We start from the raw sequence: 24,602 nt of genomic DNA on the forward strand, positions 1-24,602 counted from the left end.
GTGCAATTGGACTTCTAATCTTTTGATTTATAATATACATATTTTTCTCTCCTCTCTACAACCATTTTAAGAGCAAGTAGTTGTTTTTATCTTGGCTATGTATTCCGCAGGTAGAACCTCCTCTTAGAAAAACTAGCTGCCCTCCGTAAATCAACTGAGAACCAGTATATATTGCTATTTAGAGGTTATTGTGCTAGTGTAGCTCCAGTGAAGGAGACACTGCCTCACCAGTCTCCTTCGTCTTATCATGGAAAGCCCTATGGCATCCGTTAGGTTGTCCCCTTGATGTGTGATGATGCTACAAAAGGCCTAACCAATATAGAAATGATAATCAACATGGTTTAACTGCTGAACTCATCAAAAGAACAATTAGGAAAAACTGTACTCAAATTGTTATGCAGAGGGATTTGTGTTTGGAAAATGCAGATAAAAACTATTAGTTGATCATTGACGAACTTGACCGACTTTCTCAACTACATCTAGCTGCTATAACTATTACTTGCTGTTAAGTGAAGCAGGCTTTGGTACTAACATGGTCATCTTTTGTCTCTCTTTTTTTCCTTTTTCTTTGGCAGCACTGGAGAAATCCGAGGGCAGTTGAAGCAAATTTCCTGAAGCAATATCAATTGTTTATATTTAGAACCTTAATTTGTAGGTGTAGTTCTCCATCTAGTTGTAAGGAGGTGGTAAATTGTCCCAGTTGAAGTGATGACGTTTTGAATCGGGCAACTTTAAACAGTTTGAATGTGTGATACTACTCTTGATTACAATGTATTTGCTTGTTTAATGATATTCATAACTTTAAAGTTTGGACCTTCTACGATTTTTGCTTTACATTTTAGTGCAATACCGTTCCATTTACAGCTTGTTTAGCATTTCTGCCCTTGAAAATGAACTAGGTACTTTCAATTTTCTCACACAGTTCTCTGGGGAAAGCCAAAGACAACAACGTATACTCTGTGTAAGAGATGATCTTGTCTCAATCTTTGTGGTGTAGAGAAGTTGTTCTTGATACTTCCTTCGAAAGAACTGCATACAAAACACGATAAATAGAAAAACAACGATAACAAAATGGTAAAGATATCAGAGTAAATGAGACAAAATGTTATATTCTATCGTAGGTTCAACCTCCATATTGTTCTATATATGATCATGTCCTCGGTAGGCTGAAGATGTGTCATGTGTTAATCCTTCTTATGTGTCATGTGTTAATCCTTCTTTGGCTTATCTCTATCTTTCCTAAATTTGGCTATACTCAAACCTCTTGTGCCATATGAAAAGCCAAATAGCTTATATTATACTTTTCGATGTTCTATATGTATGGTTTTCATATGTATAATAATAAACTTTACTCTGTTGTATTAGACGTAACGTTCACACACTTTGTGGGAATACACTCCACATGTTGTCGTTGTAGTAGTAATAGAAGAAGTACTGTAAGGAATAAATAGAAAATAGAGTAGAATAAAAGAGGAAAATTGGCTCAACCTATGCATGTGAAAGATGGTGATTGGTTTGGGCAATGAATCAATGTGGAATTGAGCTGTTGGTATCAATCAATTTGAATTGAATCATTGGTAGATGGAGAGCTGTGGTACATGTGATTTGTTACTGCCTTACTGGTTAGTTATCATATTTTGTAGGCGTTTGGCTATAAAAATTAAAATATTTTGAAGTTGGAGTTGAAGTTGTGTTTGGCCATGTATTTTTAAAAGATATGTTTTGACTCTTGAAAAGTCTTTTTTAAATTTAATTTTATACCCCAAATTTTTTAAAATTATCAAAATTACCCAACTAATTTATCTACTGATTATACTCATGAATGAAAAGAATTTTACATCAATGATGGAAGGGATCCTGAGCTTAAAAATGAAAATATACCTACATGTAATGAAAATATACCGATCTTTTAGCTTAAAAATCTTTATTTGTTGTTCAAAAATGTCTTTTATCGAGAAGAAATCTCTTTAAAAAATGTGTTCGGACTTGATTTGTTGTTCATAAAAAATCTCTTTCTTTTCGGATTTACTCCAAAACTCATCTAAACCATTTAAGGGCCTTTTATGTAATATTAAAAAAATTAGGGTTATATATAATTAAAAAAAACTTGGAATTGGAGTTGAAAAAAAGTGAAAACAACAAAAGTTGTTCACTTTTTTTAATTTTTTTTTTTTTACACTTTTTTTCAAAAAAAAATTTAAAATATTTTTGAAATATCTTTGGCCAAACATCATGATTTTATAAAGTAAAAAAAAAAATTTGACAAAAAAGTAAAAAATATCTATGACCAAACGGTGTCTTGGTGCTCAGACAGAAATCTCAGTACTCATGGATGATTAAAGAAAGTTGCCAGTTTCTTTTTGTGTTGAATTTGGAAATACTATTACATGTGACTTTGCCAGGAGAAAAGGTATTTACCAACTTCACAATATCTCATTCTTATGCACTTAGCCAATACCTAAGGGGGCTTTTGGTTATTGAGATAAAAGATGAAATAGCTCAAGATTAAGCTTAACATAAAATTTAATTTTGTGGTTTCTCACTTTATCTCAATCAACTTGGTATTATTTTACCTCACACCTCACATTGCATATTATAATCCGTCAACAAATTCTTAAAATAACTTAGTCTGCAAATCAAATAATCCCTTCACAGAATTACTCAATCGCTTGAAATAGCAAAAAAAATAAAAAAAAATAAAAGTGACTCTTTGCACCCAATGGTGTGCCGTTAATGAAGACGTTGAGAATCATGTCACTGGTTCAAAATCTCAATAGACTAGATGATGTCTTTCATTTGTCTTAGCCTTACCTTAGAGGTGACAGGTATCATGTGTAATTCCGAAACCTCACATACTAGGTAGCATTACATTCGAGTTTCAATTTTGGAGAAATTGCTAAACAACTATCGTTTGTGAATGTAGGTTGTGTCGAGGATATACCGTGGCTAGTAAGTCATTTTGTTTGCATTTTATTTAACAAGATCGAAAACACAACAATGATTTATTTTATGGATAATTATATTATTTTCAGCCCAAATAATGCAGTGCCTAAGGTCACCGGGAACGAGTTGGTAGGGGCCTGAGATCTTGAGAATGGATCAAGGAAGTCATAATGTTCCACTAGCTATTAATTAAGGTGTGCATACCTTGATCGAAAGGAAAAAAGTTTGACTTTTAAATAATTTAATTGAGATAGGCATAAGCTGATCGAAAGAGAAAAAAATTGACTCTTCAGCTCACAGATAAAAAGATTTCTAATTCTACTACCCCTTTTGGGAATTTATCCCCTTTTCTTGGAGAACGTGAACAATGTTAATGCAACCAAGTGATAATCTGCAAATGGGAAAGAGTGTTATATTACCATTATTTATGTTTCACTTCTTGATTAAACTAATTCAATCTTTTTGTTTATGTTAATCTTTTCCATGTTGTCCCTAATATCTCTTTATATTCTATACTTTTGAACAGAAAAAATAATAGAAATATACCAGTATTACAACTAATAAAAGACTTACCATTTCTGCAGTTTCCTCCTGTCTCCTCTCTCTGACACAGTAGATTTTACATTTTTCCCTATTATATTCAGATTTGAAAAATCCCATTTTTTATGCATATTTTGAGCTACTTGTCCCCCATTTCTCTGCAATGAAACAATATGTTCTCTTTCTACAATCTGTATTTTAACATATTCAATTATAGTCACCACACCCCTTGTAGACTGGTATGAAGTTGCCTGGCAAATGTCACAAACTGACATTTTGAGCTAAAACTGCACTTCCACCTTCAATTCTGGATCTAAATTTACAATCTTTCTTGATTTTGAAAGAACCCCATTTGAGTTAAAGTTATAACAATGGTGGGTTTAGGTGATTCTTGGTGTTTTTGTAATGTGGGTTTACAAGTTTGAAGAAATCTAAAGTTACAGTCTTTCTTGATTTTAAAGGAACCCCATTTGAGTTAAAGGTATAACAATGGTGGGTTTAGTAGATTCTTGGTGTGTCTGTAATGGGGGTGGCAAGTCTGAAGAAATCTAAAGTTTCAATCTTTCTTGATTTTAAGAGAACCCCGTTTGATATAAAGCTATAGCAATGGTGGGTTTGGCTGATTCTTGGTGTTGTTGTAATGGGGGTGGCAGTCAGAGAAACTGAAAGCTACTACCATTTCGAGCTAAAGTGCAATTTCACCTTCAATTCCTGATCTAAAATTTTTACACTCTTTCTTCATTTTTAAAGAAGCCCCATTTGAGTTAAAGCTTTAAGAATGGTGGGTTTGGTTGATTCTTGGTGTTTCTGTAATGGGGGTGGCAAGTCTGAGAAAATGAAAGCTACCATTTTTTCAGGCAAAGGTCCTGCTATGGCTCATATAGCTGTGAATGGCACTGGTTTCTTGATCCACAGGAATTTGCTGCTTACTACCCATGTAGTTCTTCCTTCTGTTGCTGCTGCTGAAGCTGCTGAGATCCGTCTTCAAAACGGTGTTGCTGCTCGCCTTTTTCCCCATAGGTTAGTGTTTCCTCTTATTGACTTTTATCTTGGCATTCAGCTCTGCTTTACAGAGTGGAAATTGATATATATTGTTTGATTTCAACTTATTTGGGATTAAGTTGTAGTTGCTGCTGCTGTTTTATTGTAATGTATCTTTGTTCAGACTCCAAAGGGTGAAAAAACTTTCCTTTATGAAGCAAGTGATAGATTTCTGAGATAAGAACTATTGGTGAGTTACCATCAGATTTAATGGCAATTAAGAAAATCAATCCTCAATTATGCTTGTCATAATCTATGGAACACCCAATTGACTTAGGATTCTGTTAGTTTGTTGGACTATTTTTGGTTAAATGTTTACTCTTTGCGAGTATGCATTAAATCATTGGCCTTCCATCATCAATATTGAATGGGAATCTGTCAGAATCGTATTCTCCATCGACGGACCTTCTCTTTATGTGACATTGACGCCATTTCAAGCTCCATTATGGTAGTCTTTTGAAGCTCTAGATAATATTTATATGGATACAACAAAGAGTTGTATTTAGTTGTCAAAACAGTTCTGGCCATTTCTTGTGCACCTTCCTCATCTACCAGACTACCACCATCACTATGTGTTGTGATAATTATTGAATAGATTGGAGTAATCCTGCCAAAGAAGCTTGAAAGGTGTATGACAGGCTTCAGCTGGCAAATGTTCTTGCTCATGAACTCTGTAATGTCATTTGCAAGATGGATTTTAGTGAAGCCGGTGGTTTTGGTACAATCCTCAAACCTTTCCGCCAGGCTCTCGATTTGTCACCTCTTACATGGAAAATGGTTGTTGAAAATGAGAAGCACATCAAACTAGCTCTGGTGGTGGTAGGTGGGCTTTCTGTTCTTGGATTCGTACAGAAGGACAGAGCTGCATGCACCACCATATGTACAATTGAGTATGAGGTCAAGGAAGAAGCAGTTGCTAACGTTTCATTTGTTAGCATCCAATCATTTGTGGCCATAATGCCAGTTGTTCCCATGCGAAGAATGCAATGTTCTTCCTGATACTTATGTCAATTAAGATTGTGTAGGGTGTTTATTAGTTGAAATGCTTAAAGATCACACAACTTGCAGAAGCCAGAAGCTTATAAGTACTTTGTACGTATTGAATTGAGCTATAGGAATCTCCAGAAAGGGAAAAATAGTAACTTGAAAGACCTCATAAACACTCCCAAGTTGAGGAAGGGAAAAGTAGGATTATAGGGTAGTAATAATTTGTCTGTTCCCGTAAAAGAAAATATGCCAGAGTTTATGAAGTGATTGTCTGATTGCCTAGTGCTTCTGAAAATTGTTTTGCTTGATCCTTTACTCCCACAAGTCACAAGTTTTCCAGTATTCATATATGTTTGAAAGGTATCTAAGAATTCAATTGTAAGATTAGGGCCAGAGCTGATGGAATGGCTGAAAGAGGGAGAAATATATGGAGGATTCAATTGTTGACCCCTAACTAGTTTGAGTTGAGGTGTAGTTGATGATAATCAATCACATAACAATGGTTCAGATTGGAATCATTAATAGTTTACCTAGTGGTTAAAGCAACTTAAGCATGATTAGTGTTCATGGATATCACAACTGACCTTCCGAAACAAAAGTAGAGATTTGTTGCATATCAATTCCTGCATTTGCCTGATATGATGTATATAACAAGAGAGCAGGAGAGCGCCAGATAAGATGCAACAAGGATTAGATCTTCTAAGCTCCCCACTACAAGTTTGATCTTTTGCAGTAGATCAGACAACTCTGTGGGCATTCAATCTGGCTAAGAACTAGGAATTTGGAGCTATAAAAAATCCATCTCTAGTCGCTGATGGTATTTGTGGATTTAGGTAGAGCATGATAAATTAAAATGCATGCAATGCATGTTGATGTATGTATAAATCATTTCCTTCTTGTGTTGGTGCTCAACAGTTCAAGATGTTCACTTTAATTATAATCAGGTTTGAATTTGTTTGTCAAGCTACAAAAAAGGTTGCCAATAAATACTTGTAGGTTACAAAGGGTGCGACATTGATCCGTTAAATGTCATTTAGCTAACATCTTTCTGATAATGAGAAAAAAAGAATAAAACTTCTAATGTTCAGCATGCCAAATATGAATGCTTCATTACTTGCATCAGATTAGCTTTTGGATTATGAAGCTGAAGGTTCGATGCCAGCTTTTGTTGATCAAATTGCTCGTTCAGCATCTGAGTATTGGTATATGTTTTCATATTGAGGTAAATTGTACTTGTTACACTTCAATCGTTATAAATGGCTCTTGAACAGAAAAACACAACAGATGTCACTGGATGGATATGGAGGCTGGGGAGGAAAATTAGGAAGGAGAATAATAGTTGTTGGTCAACTGTTCTTACCTGGTTCACTTCATTAAAATACATTCCGTGTTTCTTCTCTATTGTTTGGTGAGGGGGAACGTTAGAAGTTGACTGCTGTTAGGATCTAGATCTCCTCATTTTTGTCAGATTGGATACTTAATTTTGTTTTGCTATCTGACTAGGGAATGCTTGTGAATGTTGTGCATAATACTTGTGTATATTTATCTACCTGGTCAAGCAAGTTTTTTTCTTTTTTTCTGGCCATCTCATTTTTATGTATAGCACATTGTTATTCACTTCTCATTGCAGGTTCTTTATAACCAGCTCCGTACTAGATCTGACTATAGTAGGCCTTGACGTCATGGATGGAGACACAAATGCACATGTTCAGCAACCTCAGTACCTGAAAACTTGTTCTAAACCTAATCTTGAGCTGGGTAATGTTGTCTATCTGTTAGGTTATAGCGAGAAAAAGGAGTTGACAGTTGGCGAAGGAAAAGTGGTAATAGCCACTGACAACCTTATAAAACTGTCAACTGATGGAATAACTTGGAGGCCAGGTTCTGCTGGTTTTGATGTTCATGGCAATCTAGCCTTTATGGTGTGTGACCCTATGAAGCTGGCAAAATCTCCAAACGCGAAATCCTCATCAACTTCACCATCCCCATTATCAGCATGGAAAGACTGTCCCATGCAATTTGGTATACCCATCCCTATCATATGCGACTGGTTAAACCAACACTGGGAAGGAAGCCTTGATGACCTCAACAAACCCAAGTTACCGCTGATTCGGCTGATGTCTTCTGGTCAAAGAAGTGAGCATTCTTGTGCATCCTTCACAATGCGGCGTGTTTTTAAGTCAACTGAAGCTGAAAATGACAGGACACCATCATCTTCAAACCGATTGCCCCGACCTAGAGAAGATCCTGGACCAAGTTGTTCTGCTGTTGCCACTAACTTGGAAGAGGAAGCAGTAATCACTGATCCACATGTTATCCCTCATGTACAGGGAGTTCCAACTCCTGAAATTTTTGAGTCGCGGAGGTCAACTTCAACACCAGTTGGGAAGAACGGGAATACTCAAATCCAGCTTTTGGATATTAACTTTCCACCAAGGATCAACATCAAAGCTGATGGATCACCACAGCATGTCAGAAAGACCCTATCCAACTCTGATGATAATTGTACCAATAAAGCGAGAGAAGAAAATTCTAGTGACATTGGCCAGCTAAGCGCTGTGCCAGACGCTGAAGTTGCCTCTACTGGATCTGTTAATGGAGCACAAAGTGAGGTTGAATCAAGTTGCTGCCTCATAGAGGTATTGGAAGCTCAACACGAATACAGCAGTGATGGAGAGATGACAATGTACTCTGCAGAAACTGCTGAAAGCAGAAACTATCCAAGTCCTAAAGGGGGGAGGTTTCAGCAAGTAGGAAGAAGCCAAAGTTGCATTAACTACAATAGATGGGGCCCGGTTTCAAAAAATTCAGCAGCTCGTAGGGCAATGCAAGAACAGAAGAGGAACGATATGCAAGGAAGAAAGGTCTACTCCCAAGGAGCAACTTCGCAAAGGAGTAATGACTATTACAGCCCGACAGTATCTTCAATCATGAAGAAACGCAACAACTTGGAGCCGCAAATCAGACCACCACGTCTAAGTGCAGGAAATTCATCACCAAGATGGATGTTCTGATTGATAAATTCTGAAAAATATCATTCTTTATATGACATTCTCCTTTTTTGGGCTTATACTGAGACCTCCCTCATTGCAAAGAAATTAAAAAGAAAGCTGGAGAAAACTCGAGCAAAGTTACTTGCTGATTTTCGATTGTAGGTGCTACAGGTTATTGGTCTTTCACTGGAACTTCAATGACATTCTGTGCACTTTATGCTGGAGAAAGATCCTTGAGGCATCTTCAACAGTCCCAACATTTTCACCAGTTAGGTTTGATTAGTAACTGCTGCTTATCATTCTGTTTACGTACAAAGCAAAATAGATGAATGCAACATAGAATTCTAGTATGACGGGAAGCATCAGATACCCCAAAGCAAATGTTCTATCTTGTGTTCTCTGAGGTAAATAATACTCTGGAAAAGTGACTTGCTTTTTCTCTAAAGATTAAATTAACTACCTTGCTTTTTCTCTAAAGATTAAATTAACTACCTCATTTTGATGCAATTCTTTATTATGTATATGTACTCTACGCAAACCAATTAAACTGGCTTCACTTCCATTTTTCTTGTCTCAGTAAGTTGATTAGTATGGAAAAAAAAAGGGCAGCTCGGTGCACTAAGCGGTGTCCGGGGAAGACCCCACCACAAGGGTGTATTGTACGCAGTCTTACCTTGCATTTATGCAAGAGGCTGTTTCCAAGGCTTGAACTCGTCACCTCGTGGTCACATAGCAACAACTTTACCAGTTATAATTTTGCGCTGCTATAGTTTAGCTAGACGAGAAAAAATCACAGCGCTACAATTTAGATAGATGAAAAGAAATCAAATAGCTCGCGCGAGTACTCCAATAGTCAATATCAAAACGTTTAATATAGCTTTAGGCCATACCATATTCTGCCAACCATAGCTGAAATCACAGTAAATTTGGAAAAGGACCTGAACATTTATGTGACAACCACTCAAAAAATTGATCAAACATTATAAATGTTATATAATATGAATTACTAGTGACATATATACGTGTGAAATGTCGATAATAATTAGTAGTCAAATTGAATTTGAATATCAAGAGTTACTTGTTCAATTTGGATTTGAATACCTAAGAAAATTCAAGCTTGACAATTTTAGGGAGTAAGTTTGGTGGGTTATAAATAGTCATCCCTTTTTACATGATATATGTCAAAGTAGTAAAATAAAAGTATTAGTACTAAAGTTCTCGCCTTTATGTATGTAAGTTTGATATTGATATTTTGTCTTTATTTTATATCAACATGTCTCTCTTTTCTTTTAAGTTTGATATTGATATTTTGTCTTCATTTTATAACAACCTATGCAATCGCAAGTCACTTTCTTTGCTGGAAAAAAAAAATAGACTTTTTGAGATAACAAAATTAGTTATCTGGCCATTTGAGAAATCTATCATAGAGTTCAAATTCTAAGAACAATTCAAGAAAAAAAAAAAAGGAATAACTCGGTGCACTAAAGCTCTCATTGTGTGAGGGGTCGAAAACCTTGCAAATTTACTAGAGACTCTTTTCACGACTTGAACACATGACCTACTAATCACATAACAATAATTTTATAAATTAGGTCAAAGTTTTCCTTCTTAAATATTTTAAGGGGTCGTTTGGTAGAGTGTATTGAAAAATATAATGCATGCATTAGTTAATGTGTACTACTAGTACTTTGTTTGGTATAATTTTTTTACCTATGTACACTCTATTGTGTATTGGAGTGTGTATTAATAATATACTCCATTTCCTATGTATTAGTAATACAATATTTTTAACGCATGCATTAACTTATTAAATGACCTTAATACCCCTCAATTTTTTTCTCTCAAAATATTTCACCATTCCATTTCCCGCCATTTTAATTTGTAATAGTGGATCTTTTCAAAATATTTCACAATTTCTTTTCCCACCATTTTAATCTACAACAATGAATAGTTGATTTAAATAATTGTAACTTATTTTTGTTTTGCTTCGAGGGTCTTTAAAAAGATTAAGAAAAATGAGACTATTTCTTAATTTTATGTCTTATATTTTATTTTTGTTTCGACTATTTTAATCCGTTGGCGTAATATTTCATGCGCAAAAACGAAGGTCTTGCAATTAATCCGAAACTTCTATATACTAGTTCAACAATATTAATTATGTTTGAGACACAAAAATTTTGTTGCAAAAAAATATATAAAATCAAAGAAAGGTATTGTTGTAAACAAACATTTCTTTTATAGATTTTATGTAAGATGTATTATTTCTTATATATCAAACCAAACAATGTATTAAAAATAATACATGCATAACTAATGCAAGTATAACTAATACATGCATTATTAATGCAAATATTATTAATACACTCTATTTTACATTCTATTTTACATTGTTCTTATGCACTGTAAAATGATGCCTTAACAACCTACTAATCACATAACACATGACATTAAATATTTAATAAATTTTATTATAAATACTCTATCTTATATAGCACTATAGGCCCCCAACTTTTTGCCAATACTAGATGTTGGAGCCGTATCAAGACAAGTTCAATTTATGTTATTTTGTTTATCTCAATTTATATGGTACAAATAAAATTTAATAATTTAATCAAATTTTTTTTGTATGATATTTAAATATTTTAAGCTTTTAATTATTAATTTATACTAGTGTTACATAATTTTCAAATATCATGTATTAGTTTTTTTGTCTCAATTTATGTGTCACTAATGAAATATTTGAGAAAATCAATCAAATATTATATAGTTTTACATGCTAATTATTATGATTTATACGACTTTTTACATAATTTTCAATTAATATATGTTACTCATCTATCCCTAAATTACAAGACATTGATAGAATTTAAAAAGTCAAACAAATTTTTTATGCATCTTTTAAATATTTTAATATAATAATTAATATAATTTATATTACTTTTCATAAATTTTTCAAATAATATATCTCAATTTATGTTGCATTTATATAATTTTGAGTCAGTTAAAGCTTTTAGGTGTCTAAATAATTTAAATTAAAATATGTAAAAATGATAAAAGTGACCTCAATCAGAAGCAGACAAAACTCGAAAGCATACAACTGTCACATGTCTGCTCACTTACGCTTATTAAGAAATCAGTACTCCTTTTGTCAATACGTCATAATTTGATTGAACACAAAGTTTAAAAAATAAAAAAATAGAAAAATAAAAAAATATTTGATGATTTTTAACAAATTATCTTTTATTACAAAATCTATTACTTCTCCATTTTATAATAAGTGAATTGTTAAAATATTTTTTAGTGTTCAAAATAATTGAATTGTTCATAATTCAAGATAGATATATGAAATTTTTTCTAAATTTACCCCTACCCCCCTCCCCCCTTAATTAAAATTTTGGCGAGTTTCAAGGACTTTATTGAGTAGCAGCTTAGCATGTGTGTAGAGGGTAAAAATGAAAAAACATAATAAATTTTTTTTTTCTTAACATATGTGTCAAAATTTAACAATTCACTTATTGTGAAACGGAGGAAATATTGTTTTTAATTAAATAGAGTCTTATAAGTGGGATCAATAAAAATAAAAATAAAAATGAGATTATGTTAACATTCTTTTTGGCCGAATAAAAAAAAAAAAAACTACACATAAAATAGAACGGAAGGAGTGATACATTTATTTATGATTTGGATATAGGGTCGGGTCGGGTCGGGTAGGTGAAATCTGGCAGGAAATAAGTGGCAGTATTAATTTCTCTGTAAATGCTCCTTCTTTCTCTTAACTTCCTTAGAGCCTCAAACTTCTTCACCTCGATCCCATCGACAAACTGATTAACGTTATAAACCAAACCCAACATCCTTAATCTTCCACTTAATTAACGTTAAACCCAACATTGTTTCGGATTAAACTAAACAATGTTGTCTCGGGGGAGTTTTCTAAAAAATGTAGCAATTGGGGATCATAATCAGTGTACTAAGCGATTTTTCAATTCGAATTCAGTTTCAATTGGGTGTAGAAAACCGGTAATTTCTTCTTCTTCTTCGTCGGTGGGGGTCCGGTCCGGTCCGGTTCTTGCTGTAGCTACTAATGAGAGAGAGAGTAAGAGTAAGCAGCAAGTTTCGTATGAGCCGAGTCTTGCTGATCGATTGAGGTTGGGGACTATGTCGGAAGATGGAATGTCGTATAAGGAAAAGTTTATTGTTAGGTGTTACGAGGTTGGAGTTAACAAAACTGTTACTGTTGAAACTATCGCCAATCTCTTGCAGGTCTGTCTTATGTTTTTTATCAAGATTGATTTTGATTTTTCTTTTGTTGTTGTTGTTGTTGTTGTGTGTGTTGATATTTAGTTCTTGATTTGTAAAGATTTGATTTTGACTAACCCCACGAGGTAGTAGTAAGGTTTGCGTACACTCTACCCTCCTCCCAGACGTCAGTTGTGGGGAGTTGTTATTAGCTCTATATTTGTTAATGCATGTCTTTTTTTCTAGGTTGCTCGGACTCTTCAGAAATGTCATTGGGTGCGGGTTGGATCGGACACCGTGCGGCAACATTTTTGGAGAGTCCAAGCAACTTAGATTTTTTTACTAGCTTAGCTTTGTTTCAATTTGTTTGTTTTACTTTCCTTTTTAGTCTGGCTCAAGACGAATGTTTCTTTTCTTTTTTGGCAACTCTTTAATTTCGACTTTCCATTAGGCATGTTTAAGACGGGGACTTTGAAACTATCGCCAATCTCTTGCAGGTCTGCTTAATTTTCTTATTAGCTTTGTTTCAATTTATTTGTTTTATTTTCCTTTTTAGTCCGGTTCAAGAAGAGTGTCTCTTTCCTTTTTTGGCAACTCTTTAATTTCAACTTTCTATTAGACATGATTAAGACTGGTACATTGAAACTATGCCAATCTCTTGCAGGCCTGCTTAATTTTTTTACTAGCTTTGTTTCAATTTGATTGTTTTACTTTCCTTTTTAGTCCGATTCAGGAAGACTTCCTCTTTCCTTTTTTGGCAACTCTTTGATTTCAACTTTCCATCAGACATGATTAAGACTTGTACATTGAAACTATCACCAATCTCTTGCGGTCTGCTTAATTTTTTCCGTCAACATTGATTTTTTATGCATGTCTTATTGTGTGTGTGTGTTGATTAGAATCTTTGACTGAATATTTAGCTCTTGATTTGTCAATGCATGTCTATTTCTTGAAATCATCACCAATTTATAGATGGTCTGCTTATTTTTCTTTTTTGTCAAGATTGATTCTTAATGGTTTTTTTTGTGTGTGTGCGTGTGTTAATTGGACTCTTTCACTGAATATTAGCTCTTGATTTGTCAATTCATGTGTTTCTTTTTTCTTCTTCCGTTTCAATTTGTTTATCTTACTTTCCTTTTTAGTCTAGTTTCAAAAAGAATGGCTCTTACCTTTTTTGACAACTTTTAATTTCAACTTTCCACGTGTGTGTGTTGACGGACTCTTTTACTGAATATTAGCTCTTGATTTGTCAGTCCATGTCTCTTTCTCAAAAGCATCACCAATCTATTGCAGATCCATCTTTATGAAAAGATTGATTCTTTTGTGTTAAATGTTAATCAACTCATTCACTAAATATGAGCTCTTGAATTGTCAATGTGTGTCTTTTCTTTTACTCGCTCCATTTCAATTTGTTAGTCTTGCTTTTCTTTTTAGTCCGTTCACAAAAAATGCCTCTTTTCTTTTTTGGCAGTTCTTTAATTTCAACTTTCAAAAAGACCTCTTTTCTTTTTTGGCAGCTCTTTAACTTCAACTTTCAAAAAGACCTCTTTCCCTTTTTGGCAATTCTTTAATTTCAATTTTCCATGTGGAATAGCTTAAGAAGTTTAAGACCACGAGAGCCAAAAATCTTCTTTAATTTGTTAAACTTCCAAGTCAAAACCAGAAAACTAATTGAAATGGCGGGAATACTTTTCTTTGAGGTGGAATCGTGGGAGAACAAAATTTTGGGAATTATCTTTTACGTGGTTTACTCTATCAACAGTATAATTATATTTTGGTTATGTATGATTATATGAGCATAAATATATCTAAATTCTGTGGCGTAGGAGGTTGGATGCAACCATGCTCAAAGTGTTGGATTTTCAACTGATGGATTTGCGACTACCCATAGCATGAGAAAGTTACATCTTATATGGGTTACTGCTCGCATGTACATTGAGATCTATAAGTACCCTGCTTGGTAATCCTTTTATACCTATGCAAGTCTTCAACTATACTGGTTTACTCGACAAGGCTGTTGTAGCCATGATTAATGTTGTCTGTGATATGGAACAGGAGTGATGTTGTTGAAATAGAAACTTGGTGCCAAAGTGAAGGCAGGATTGGGACTAGACGTGATTGGATTCTCAAAGACTGCGCTACTGGTGAAGTCATTGGAAGAGCCACCAGGTGCAGAATTTAAGTATAAACTCCATATATAGGCCTAATAGAAAGAATATATATAGCACTAAAAGAGAGAATTATTCTTGTCTAATGCACATCTCCAAGTGGTTTTATCCACACACAAAAAAATGCACATCTCCAAGTGGAGATGTATACTTCTAGGCTGGCATATGTTACGCTTAAATATATTTTACTTAATCTAGTTGATACATATTGTTTTCCTGCGAATTGATTATCTTTTATGTATTTCCTCCCTCACAAGTGTGGTCCAGTAGTTTCCATGCCACTTGGTTATTACATACATTTCCCGCAAAGGCAGCTTTTAGAACGAATGAATTCCTTTTGTAAGTTACTGCATAAAGCTGAAAGGACCTCCATGGAGTGTTTTGCTTCTAAATCAACCCGCATCAATAAATTTACTTGGTGAAGAATTCTGTAATTTGGCAGTGTTAATGATTCTGACTCTAGTATCAAGGTCACAGGACACAGATCCCACCTTTTGACAATCTACAAATCCTTTCTTTTTCCTATATTGCTTTTCAAGTTATTCTACAAAACTTAAATTAGGATGTTATGATATCTGATTGCAGCAAGTGGCTCATGATGAACCAGGACACAAGACGCCTTCAAAAGGTCACCGATGAAGTTCGTGATGAGTTAGAGCTCTATTTTCCAAAAGAGCTGAGGTAAACTTACGTTACTCTTTTTCTTTTTTCTTCTTTCCCTTCCCTTTTCTGGAACTTGTAATTCGTAAGTGAGTAAAGCATTCTTGTAAAATATAACTGTAATGAGAAACCTTTTATTGAACTCCTTGAAATTATTATACAACGGTTTGAATGGTGTTAACTGGGTACAGCTTCTTGCTGCTGGTAGATGAAAATGTAGCTGTTAAATACTATCATAAGTTACACTTATATCTAACACTCAAATGGCTTGAAACTAGAGGACATTACAGATTCTTAATCATTACATCAATATCTTGGTTTTTGATGAGTATTTTGTATCTTAGATTGATTGATGGAATGGAACGCTATAACACTTACATTGATGGTGTAGAAAATGGAACCCCCCACCCACCCACCCACCCAAAAAAAAAGAAAGAAGATGACTCCTCATATGTTTTATAATAGTAAGTTTGATATGTTCTGTGAAGGAGGTATATGGTTTGAGTCCTATAGCCCCATAAAAATTTACTAGATAATCGATCAAGTAACACGCATACATGATAAAAGAGCATTCCAGCGGTAGTGTACTTTGTTCCTTTTGATCCCTCTTTCATGGTCGAAAGAATGGGAAATATATCTCCAGTTACATGAATCCAATTTTCATTAGGAGAAAGCCATCTTTGTTTCTTGTCCAAAATATTCCTTCTCCATTATTGAAAGGATCATCAATAAAAACTTTATCCTTCTCACTATCATAATTTACAGTAGGCCTTGAAACCATTTGTTCTGCTTTCTGAAACAAAGGGTTGTTTCTTAAAAACAGTTCTTCAAACATGTGCATGACCAATTCTTCAAAACCAAATCCAAGCACGTGCCCCGTGCACACATGGTTTTGCCCCAAAAAAAAAAAAAAACTAAAACCGATCTGTTTCTTATCCAAATGCCACCTTATAGTGTCCAGTTTCTTTCAACTCTGGTGCTAGCTTGTTTCCCAAACTTATATTCACGGTAGTTAGACTGTCAGACTGTCAGACTGTCATATGTGTGTCTTCTTTATCAAGTCATTTCCAATCATCAATTTTACATTTTTATATCTCATTGAACTAATACCCTTGAGTCAATCTGACTTCCTTTTCTGTTTACTCACTACGTTAAAATCGAGTAAACTGAGGGTGGCTAGTGAGAGAGGAATTGGACAAAGGGACAAAATGACGGTCTTTTACTTCTACATTTCCCAAATAACTTGAGGGTAACGGGGATTCCCTGAGATATTTGCTACCATTCTGAAATTGTCTGAAAGGAGGAAATAAGTATTGGCCTTTCACTCCTTTCCACTTTTACCAACTTAGGGATCTGAAAAGTACTTCGCTCTGGAGAAGCAAAAAAAACCCTGCCCCTCCCCATCCTTCATCCAAACATATTTTAAATTTTATATGTTTTATAATAACACCAGCAACGATTGTGTTAAGTATAACTTGTTAGCCTGTCTACTCTATTGCATATGATCTGCAATGTCACTGACCATGACTTCATCACGCGTAAGTTTGAGTGTTGTATTTATTGGAATCAATGTTATTGATAAACCGTGATAAGCCGTACTCTAATCTTGTTTGACTGTTCATGGTTCCAGGTTAGCTTTTCCTGAGGAGAATAATGGCAGCCTTAAGAAAATACCAAAACTTGAAGATCCCGCTGAGTATTCAAAGCTAGGACTTGTGGTAAGTATCATTTTAAAATCTTGATTTCAGTGACATTCTTTTTCAAGCACTCAGGATATTCGGTGTTTTGTTGGCAGCCACGAAGAGCTGATCTGGACATGAATCAGCATGTAAACAATGTCACTTACATTGGATGGGTCCTTGAGGTTTGTAGATGCTTCCTATGTAGTTAAATAAATGGATGTGGCCAATCATATATACGATGCAATAGCTTTTTTCTTCTTCTTGTAACTATAACTGTTCTCCCAACTGAAACTTCTTTTCTGCCGTTGGGTGGTAAATTTAACAACTGCGCAGAAATCTTTAGGGTCTTTGTTGTCTTATTTATGGAATTTTTGTTGCTCTTCATTGTGATAAATAGTTAGACTAGTCATGGGAAGTCACTAGAAGTACTTTCTCTAGTTTGCTAACAAAAAAACTTTTCTACTGGCAGAGTATGCCTCAAGAAATCATTGATACCCATGAACTGGGAACAATTACAATAGATTATAGACGTGAATGCCAGCAAGATGATGTTGTCGATTCCCTTACAAGCGTTGAACCTATTGAGGATACTGATGCTTTAGGGGCTAATGGATCTGCTACTGCTGCAAAGGATGTAAACAAGAGCTTCTTGCATTTGTTGAGATTATCAAGCGATGGACTTGAAATAAATAGGTGTCGAACTGAATGGAGAAAGAAGCCTTCAAGGATATAAGATTCGAAATAAATAGGTGTTGAACTGAATGGAGAAAGAAGCCTTCAAGGATATATAAGATTCAATGTGTTCTATTGTTCATTGTTGCCTAAGTACTAGCGGAGGAGCTCCTTTTTTTTTTCTTCGTTTCAACTTTAAGTGTCTGTCTTTTTTCTTCGTTTTTCAACTTTTAAGTGTCTTGTCTCTTTTCTTGTCTTTCTGCCGTTTTCAGTGTTTCGCTTCTTTTCTTTTTCTCTTGGAGCTCTGGATAGATGGTTGAGATGAGGCTTCATTGGTTTGTTCCAATGTTTTAGTTATCCTAGTAAACATGATGAGAAAAAAGTGTACTAGTATTATAACACAGATTATTTTTGTCAGTGTAATTTATGGCATGTATCTGCTGCTGGTAACTTCATTTGTTATCATCAGTTGGTGTAGTCTGATTTCAGCATCATCTTTGCACTAACTATGGCATTCTCTACCTGCTTTATTTATTTGTTTGCTAATTATATGACCTTTTAAATCTCAAAGCTAGTTGTCAAAACAACTGCTTATTAAAAGATTATCTTTTTACAACAATATAACCGGCATATGCAGTTCTTACCCCTATGTTGGGAGGTGGAGAGGTTTCAGATAGACTGAGCTCAAGAAAATAGAGAAACCAAAACAAAAAAACATTAAAGATATCGATATATACCCTTAACAACAGGTTAGTTGTCATTTTTCGTACGTTAATCAGAGGTTAAAATGCTTCATTTTGACTAATACCATATAATAGTTCTCTTGAACTGCCATTTTTCGTAAGAGTTTCATTACAAAAACTAGTAATACATTCATGATTTTAAACCTTTTTCTCAGTAAGGAACACAAAAGGGTAGTATAATTAACACAAAAGAATTTGATTTAGGAATAAACAATAGAGTACATGATATAAAACAATATAAATAGACAACACAAATGCAAAATTCAGCTGAAAGCATTACAAAGACAAGAAATCACTAGCCCAAACTTATTGCTATAACAAGCCTCTTAACATAGAAACGATTGGCCTTGCACCATAGTTTGCTGATCTATTTACACATCCAATATAACAACTTAAGGTCACCAGAAAAACGGGCCTTCATTTTCACCACCAAGGAAAGCAGCAGCCCTGCAGAATACAGAAGAACGGATAAGAACCAGGGCGAAACAGATGGTTCATCACAGCAACGCGCAAAGTCATTACGACTGAGACACAGTGTAGTGATGTAACTAAGGTTACGCTCTTTCTATCTGCTAAATATGGTGACATAGCAGGCAAGAGATCGCACAGTTCAACATGGTACTAGAGCAAGCGAGTGGTCTCAGGAACAAATCTGTCCACATGTGAGTACTAAAGTGTGTGCTCTTTCTTACATGATTCAATAATAACTATACCTTCTGCTTTTCATTTTGGTGATGCCTTTGTGTGCTGTAAGAAGTTCTACCAACTGAGCCTGGCTTATTTCCAGTATCAACGTGCCTTTCCTCTCGCACCTTGTTAAAAACCTCGGTGTAGTTTTCTGCAGCCTGAGGATCGTTGTCATCCCATCCGCCAAATTTTGGAACTACAGCTCCTCTATCAGGCTGCTAGAGAAGACACATCTAATGAGATGAATATCACCCTATGCTCTCTAAGATCAAACTCAATGTTATGAAAACAAAAGCTTCAAAATGATTTAACATTTTCCCCAGACTTAGCTTCAGCATAATCAGCTTGACCTCAAAATCAAATGCATCATTCAGTTTGCAGTGCTTGTTAACTAATTCATCACATGTGATGTGTTGCGACAGATACAATGTTAAGAGGAACTAGCTAAAATTAGACCAAAAATACCGATAGTTTAACTTAAATAAACTGACAGTATTATAACTTTTACACTATCGGTACATTTTGACCTGTTGTAGGTAACCTGCTTTATTTTCCAGGTAACTAATTCCACGCCTTTAGTTATCGTTCAGGTGACTTGACAGTGTAAAATCTTTTCACGCAGTTAGTGTAATACAAGTTAAAACTCAAAGTATCAAATGCAGTTCCTATCATGTCCAGAAATGCAATCACAAGTTGAAAGTCTAATGTTCTAAATCATGCAAGATCATGAAACAGTATAGGGAAAAAAGCGTACGCTTTCGTGCTTCGTTTGGTGCCTCCCAGGAGTAGCATGAGCACTTTCAAATGATCTTCCAGGAGTACCATGGCTACTGTCATACGAATTCTTCCCTTCCCAAACAGGAGATGCAGCTACTCGTCCGGTCTTTGCCTGGGAAGACGGGTGAAGTGGTGATTTCGCGATGCTGTGATCAGACCCTCCACTATGTCTACTAGGTCGACCAGAATTTGATCCACGACCCCCATTGCGCTGAGGAGAATTAGCGCGAAAATCACCCTCTTCTCTACTCACGCGACGCCTGTTTGGTTCCTCTGCCTGAATTTTAGGCCTGGAGGGAGGAGCAACATTCGGAAACATGTCCGGATTCTCCTGAGGATCATTCGGATTTATCATCTTTCCACCACGAGTTTTCCTTGCATTTTCAAAAACAACAGTATAGGGAGTGTTGTTTTCACTATCCCAGTTGCCAAACTTGGGCACATTTGGACGCTGCAGTAACAGTTTAAAGGAAATTCAACAACAACAGCAACATCAGCAGCCTTACCTTGCATTTCTGCAAGAGGCTGTTTCCACGGCTTGAACCGATAACCTCCTGATCACACTGTGTGTGCTAACATTGGATGTCATTTTGCAAGAAAAATAATCAGGAATTCATTGAATCTGAGCTAAATACTTGAAATATATCCAGATATACAACAACAAAAAGATTCAGTAGTTTTTGATCCGCACAAGGTTGGTTACGTATTCACATGAGCGAGCCTAGTAGTTTTTGCTCTAACTACTGTATATATTAAGAGATTTACTAAATATCTATAAAAATTTAACTGTAAATTCAATTATTATATATTATAATATTCATGATTTCCATCTCTTGGTCAACTACATAAATACTCTCATCTAAATCCCATATTATGATAATTAATTAGTTCCTCGAGCACTAGAAAAAGTTGTCTATCATCTCAACTTAGCATATGAAATCAATCACTAAGAAGACCGCAAATACATGAAACAAAAAGCAAGAAATTATCTATAAGAACTCAAAAATGAATGGGGAAAAAGACTTACAGCCATAGCTCTTCAACAAGAAAATTATCAACAAAGAATCCACAAAAAGAAAGAGAAAAAGAGATGATACAAAGGCAAAAGAGTTGAAGGGATATAAAAGATATATAAATGGTTGAGAATTTTCAAAGGATTGACAGTGTCCACAGCACGTATTGGTTGACTATTCTACTCATACAACCTGTCGTGCTAATTACAAGTCTTCTCTAAAGTCTTCCCTCAATTTTACCCCCATAAATAAGCACAGCGTCGACTATATTTGTAGTAAGTTTTATTAGGGATGTGCATGCTATAATACTGAACTAGCCATATGAATTAAAAAAAATTGATATTAATGGTATTTAGTATGGTATAAGGTATAGGTTCTAAAGTTTTTTTTATATACGTTTTATCTTCCGCATCTTTCATTCTACTTGCTTATCTATGTATCTCTTAAGAGTCGTTTCACCACTTCCATACCTTTTTGGAAAGTTAAGAGGCAGAAGTATTAAGAGTCAAATCTTATGTACCAATAGAAGAGTTGTTTTCGACTAAGAAGTGGTGGAGTCTGAATTTTTAAAATTGAACACAAGTTAACTTTAATTCTGTTGGTTTCAATTTATAATTTTCATTGCTAAATAATTAATTAATTCATACTTAATTGCCTTGTTTGGCTTGCTTGGTTGACTGGATGGCTTACTATAAATAAATGGATGCCTTACTAAATATCCTCAAGAGAAAAAAAAAACAAAAAACAAAGGTATCGTTTGGTGACACCAATTAATGATATGCTTTATTTGCCTATAATGACTGCTCACCCACTTCTGTGTTTGTGGAAAAAGGCAAACAATTTACCTTCATTCGACTGTTGCCCAACTAGAAGGTCATAATTCACAATAGTCAAATTAGAAGAAAATTACAAACAAGTAGTACTATTATACTATAAATTAAACTTGTAATATTGTAATTGGAAATGTGACAATTAATGACTCAATTATTTGGATTCATAGCACACCAAGTTGGACCATCAATGTTTGAGAACAGAAAAATCTTTTAATATCTAGGAGGCCTTTCATTCAGGATTGGAGTGAAAAAAATTGGTGAGGTAAAATTTAAAAAGAAAATGTCATACTTCAAATTTGATGATTCAGAATTTTATGTATAAAAAAGTATATGTTTATTTTATTCGATTAACGTGGTAAAATTTTTCAACAATTGTATTACGTTCTATATTGGGATCAACAATCTAAGAAAATGGGAAGATTAGCTATGGTATTGCGTCGATGACCGGAAAGGTTGCATTTGATGTTCCGTGTGATAAGAATTTGTTGCTAAATTTTAAAGGTAAAATTTTTAAAGTGGTGGTGAGATTAGTAATATTGTATGGGGTTTGGTATCGATCAGTCAAAAATTTGCATATTCAGAAGATGAGAGTAACAGAAATGAGAATGTGTAGGCATGCTAGGAAAGATATGATCAGGAACAAGACTAACCAAAGTAAGGCAGAAATAGCCCTCGAGCGGTGGGCAAAATGAGCAAGATGAGGCTGAGATGATTCGACCATGTGAAAATCGGAAAGAAGCAGAGATGTTTCAATGAGGATGAGTGAGAGATTGACTTTAGTGGGTGAAGAAAAGGGAAGTAGAGATGGACCTGAGAAGTTTGTGAAAAAAAAAAAGTAACTAGATGTAAACTATAAGGTAATACTGCTTGCTCATCTTAAATACATGTTTTGTCAAGCAGCACTGTGAGACAATGCCAAGATCAGTTTCACAAATCCGTTTCAGATCACCTGGAAAAAGAAACAAAATATTTAAGCTGTAGCAATTTCCAGGAATTCGCAAAGAAGCGCCATATGAATTTCACTATTCTTGGCCTGTACCATAAAGGGAGCCATTATTGTCAGGCAACAATATGACAATCAAAAGATCTAGCTCCCTCCCACTCGGCTGCAACTTTGTCATAGCATCATGAAATCAAGTTTTCAAGACTCTCTCAACTCGATCAGGGCGAGCGAGCACTCACAGGTGGTAGAACAGGATTGGGGTTGTAGGTCTACAAAGACATAATAGCATTTTACAATACTATGTCGCAGGACCTGCAAAACAGATACAACAATAAGAAGCAAAAAACTATAACTTCCAAATTACCATGCCCAATATTATGCACATTTGTGCAAGCTCGGAACAAAATCCACGTGCAACACTGTCTTGCACATTGCGAGAAAAGTTTATACAGATCCAGTTGTTCACCGCTCCTCCGTTATCCATTTTTCTGTCAACAATAAAGCAGACTAAATAACTAAAGCATCCAACACTGACTGAAAATCAACAGAAAGACAGCTTATTTGAGATATAAAACTAACATAATTCTTATGGTTAGCTCCATCATTCACTGAAGATTGACCCAGAACAGAGCAAAAGACTTATACTTCAGAGAAAAAGGAAACTATGAACGAAAACTGGAATCCATCCATAACTCTCATCCACTCCCAAATTGTTTCATTGATTACTCCTTATTGTCTTTTGAGTGCCGACCCATCACCACAACCCTTTCCTTGTTCAAATCCAGCTATATTATCCCAAGTTTTACTGGAAGTAAGATGTAACATACATAGCGTCTTGAATGGGTAACAAACTGCTTTTTGAACACCAATACCATGATGAATCTCAACCAAGCTAATATCAGTTACCTTGTTCATCATATTCCACTGGCCTACTTGTGGTAGACAGTCTTTCTCTCGATCAATATCATGGTATTTAAGCTGCAGAAACAATAAACTTAACTTACTCCACAAAGCAAAGGGTGCAGCAAGAGTATCTAAGTCCAGAAGGATTATGGATACCGTCACTCTCAACCACAGCCAAACAATCACGACAAAGAAGAAGAGAGATATATCTTACCCAAGGAGCAGGCAAAATGCGAGCCTCAACCTGGGCAAGCTTCTCACTGATCTTAATGTTGGGAAGCAAAGCAATGCCACATCGGAAAAATAGAGGAAACATGTCTAATATTTAAGAGTCTTACCCAACTCCACTAGTATGAGGTCTTTTGGGAGGTGTCCAAAATCAAATCCGTGAGGCCTTGGTCCAAAGTAGACAATATCATACTAGTGCGGAGTTTGGGTCGAGTTACACGCGGTCCCAATAAGTGGAATCAAAGCCTAGGTTCGAGTGTGTTGGAGTAGTGGACTGCGTTTGGTGAGAAGTTCCCGGCGTGACAACAAGACCGGAGATCTACAGGTGGCCGATGCCTTGGGTCGAAAGTCTTCCTGGCGAGTGATGGTTAGGCGGTGTGTTCCGTTGGGTGATAACGGCGGTACAAGATAGTTGACCAGATTATGTGAACTAACCTAGTAGTTGAGATCTACGATTGATGCCTTGTGTCTTCTTGACAAGTGGTGGTCAAGCGGCGTGTTCCACTGTTGGTAGTGACGGTGTGACAACAAGATCGGAGATCTGCAGGTGGCC

At 35.2% G+C, this 24,602-nt stretch overlaps 4 protein-coding genes and 1 long non-coding RNA gene across 9 annotated transcripts in view; 3 read left to right on the forward strand and 2 right to left on the reverse strand.

Annotated features, from left to right (window-relative positions):
* Window positions 1-820, forward strand: part of LOC107875346 (DNA-directed RNA polymerases I, II, and III subunit RPABC5) — a 6,175-nt gene extending 5,355 nt beyond the window's left edge. Inside the window, exon 4 of the mRNA XM_016722033.2 lies at window positions 576-820. Coding sequence (XP_016577519.1) covers window positions 576-601 — 26 coding nt within the window. The 3' untranslated portion in view covers window positions 602-820. The remainder of the gene's footprint in view (window positions 1-575) is intronic.
* A 2,460-nt stretch (window positions 821-3,280) lies between these two features.
* On the forward strand, window positions 3,281-8,978 carry LOC107875345. Of its 2 annotated transcripts, none has more exons than XM_016722030.2 (2): window positions 3,281-4,503; window positions 7,142-8,978. In XM_016722030.2, exons 1-2 carry the CDS (start codon window positions 4,262-4,264, stop codon window positions 8,523-8,525), a joined length of 1,626 nt encoding a protein of 541 aa, XP_016577516.1. In that variant the 5' UTR covers window positions 3,281-4,261; the 3' UTR covers window positions 8,526-8,978. The 2 variants fall into 2 exon arrangements, with proteins under 2 accessions (XP_016577516.1, XP_016577518.1); XM_016722032.2 differs by lacking the exon at window positions 3,281-4,503 and adding an exon at window positions 6,635-6,733.
* Window positions 8,979-12,413: 3,435 nt separating this feature from the next.
* LOC107875344 (oleoyl-acyl carrier protein thioesterase, chloroplastic-like) lies at window positions 12,414-18,080 on the forward strand. The gene is given in 7 exon segments (NM_001325052.1): window positions 12,414-12,764; window positions 14,567-14,700; window positions 14,796-14,909; window positions 15,494-15,589; window positions 17,199-17,286; window positions 17,364-17,432; window positions 17,720-18,080. Coding segments are annotated over 7 exon segments (1,116 nt in total). The 3' UTR covers window positions 17,984-18,080.
* Window positions 18,081-18,842: 762 nt separating this feature from the next.
* Window positions 18,843-21,499, reverse strand: LOC107875343 (RPM1-interacting protein 4). 4 transcript variants are annotated; one of them, XM_016722028.2, is made up of 4 exons: window positions 21,157-21,499; window positions 20,107-20,580; window positions 19,379-19,567; window positions 18,843-19,112 (listed from the first exon to the last, which is right to left on the reverse strand). In XM_016722028.2, the coding sequence occupies exons 1-4, from the start codon at window positions 21,160-21,162 to the stop codon at window positions 19,089-19,091; spliced, it is 693 nt and encodes a 230-aa protein (XP_016577514.1). In that variant the 5' UTR covers window positions 21,163-21,499; the 3' UTR covers window positions 18,843-19,088. The 4 variants fall into 4 exon arrangements, with proteins under 4 accessions (XP_016577514.1, XP_016577513.1, XP_047270177.1 ...); XM_016722027.2 differs by having other exon boundaries at window positions 19,379-19,570; window positions 21,157-21,393; XM_047414221.1 differs by having other exon boundaries at window positions 20,107-20,460; window positions 21,157-21,383.
* An 848-nt stretch (window positions 21,500-22,347) lies between these two features.
* LOC107873783 lies at window positions 22,348-23,987 on the reverse strand. Its single transcript, XR_007056860.1, has 3 exons — window positions 23,498-23,987; window positions 23,283-23,406; window positions 22,348-23,187 (listed from the first exon to the last, which is right to left on the reverse strand). It is a non-coding gene; the product is annotated as an uncharacterized LOC107873783 (long non-coding RNA).
* Between the last annotated feature and the right edge of the window lie 615 nt (window positions 23,988-24,602).

This window comes from Capsicum annuum, chromosome 6 (genome assembly GCF_002878395.1).
Source record: "Capsicum annuum cultivar UCD-10X-F1 chromosome 6, UCD10Xv1.1, whole genome shotgun sequence".
Taxonomy (NCBI): Eukaryota; Viridiplantae; Streptophyta; class Magnoliopsida; order Solanales; family Solanaceae; genus Capsicum; species Capsicum annuum.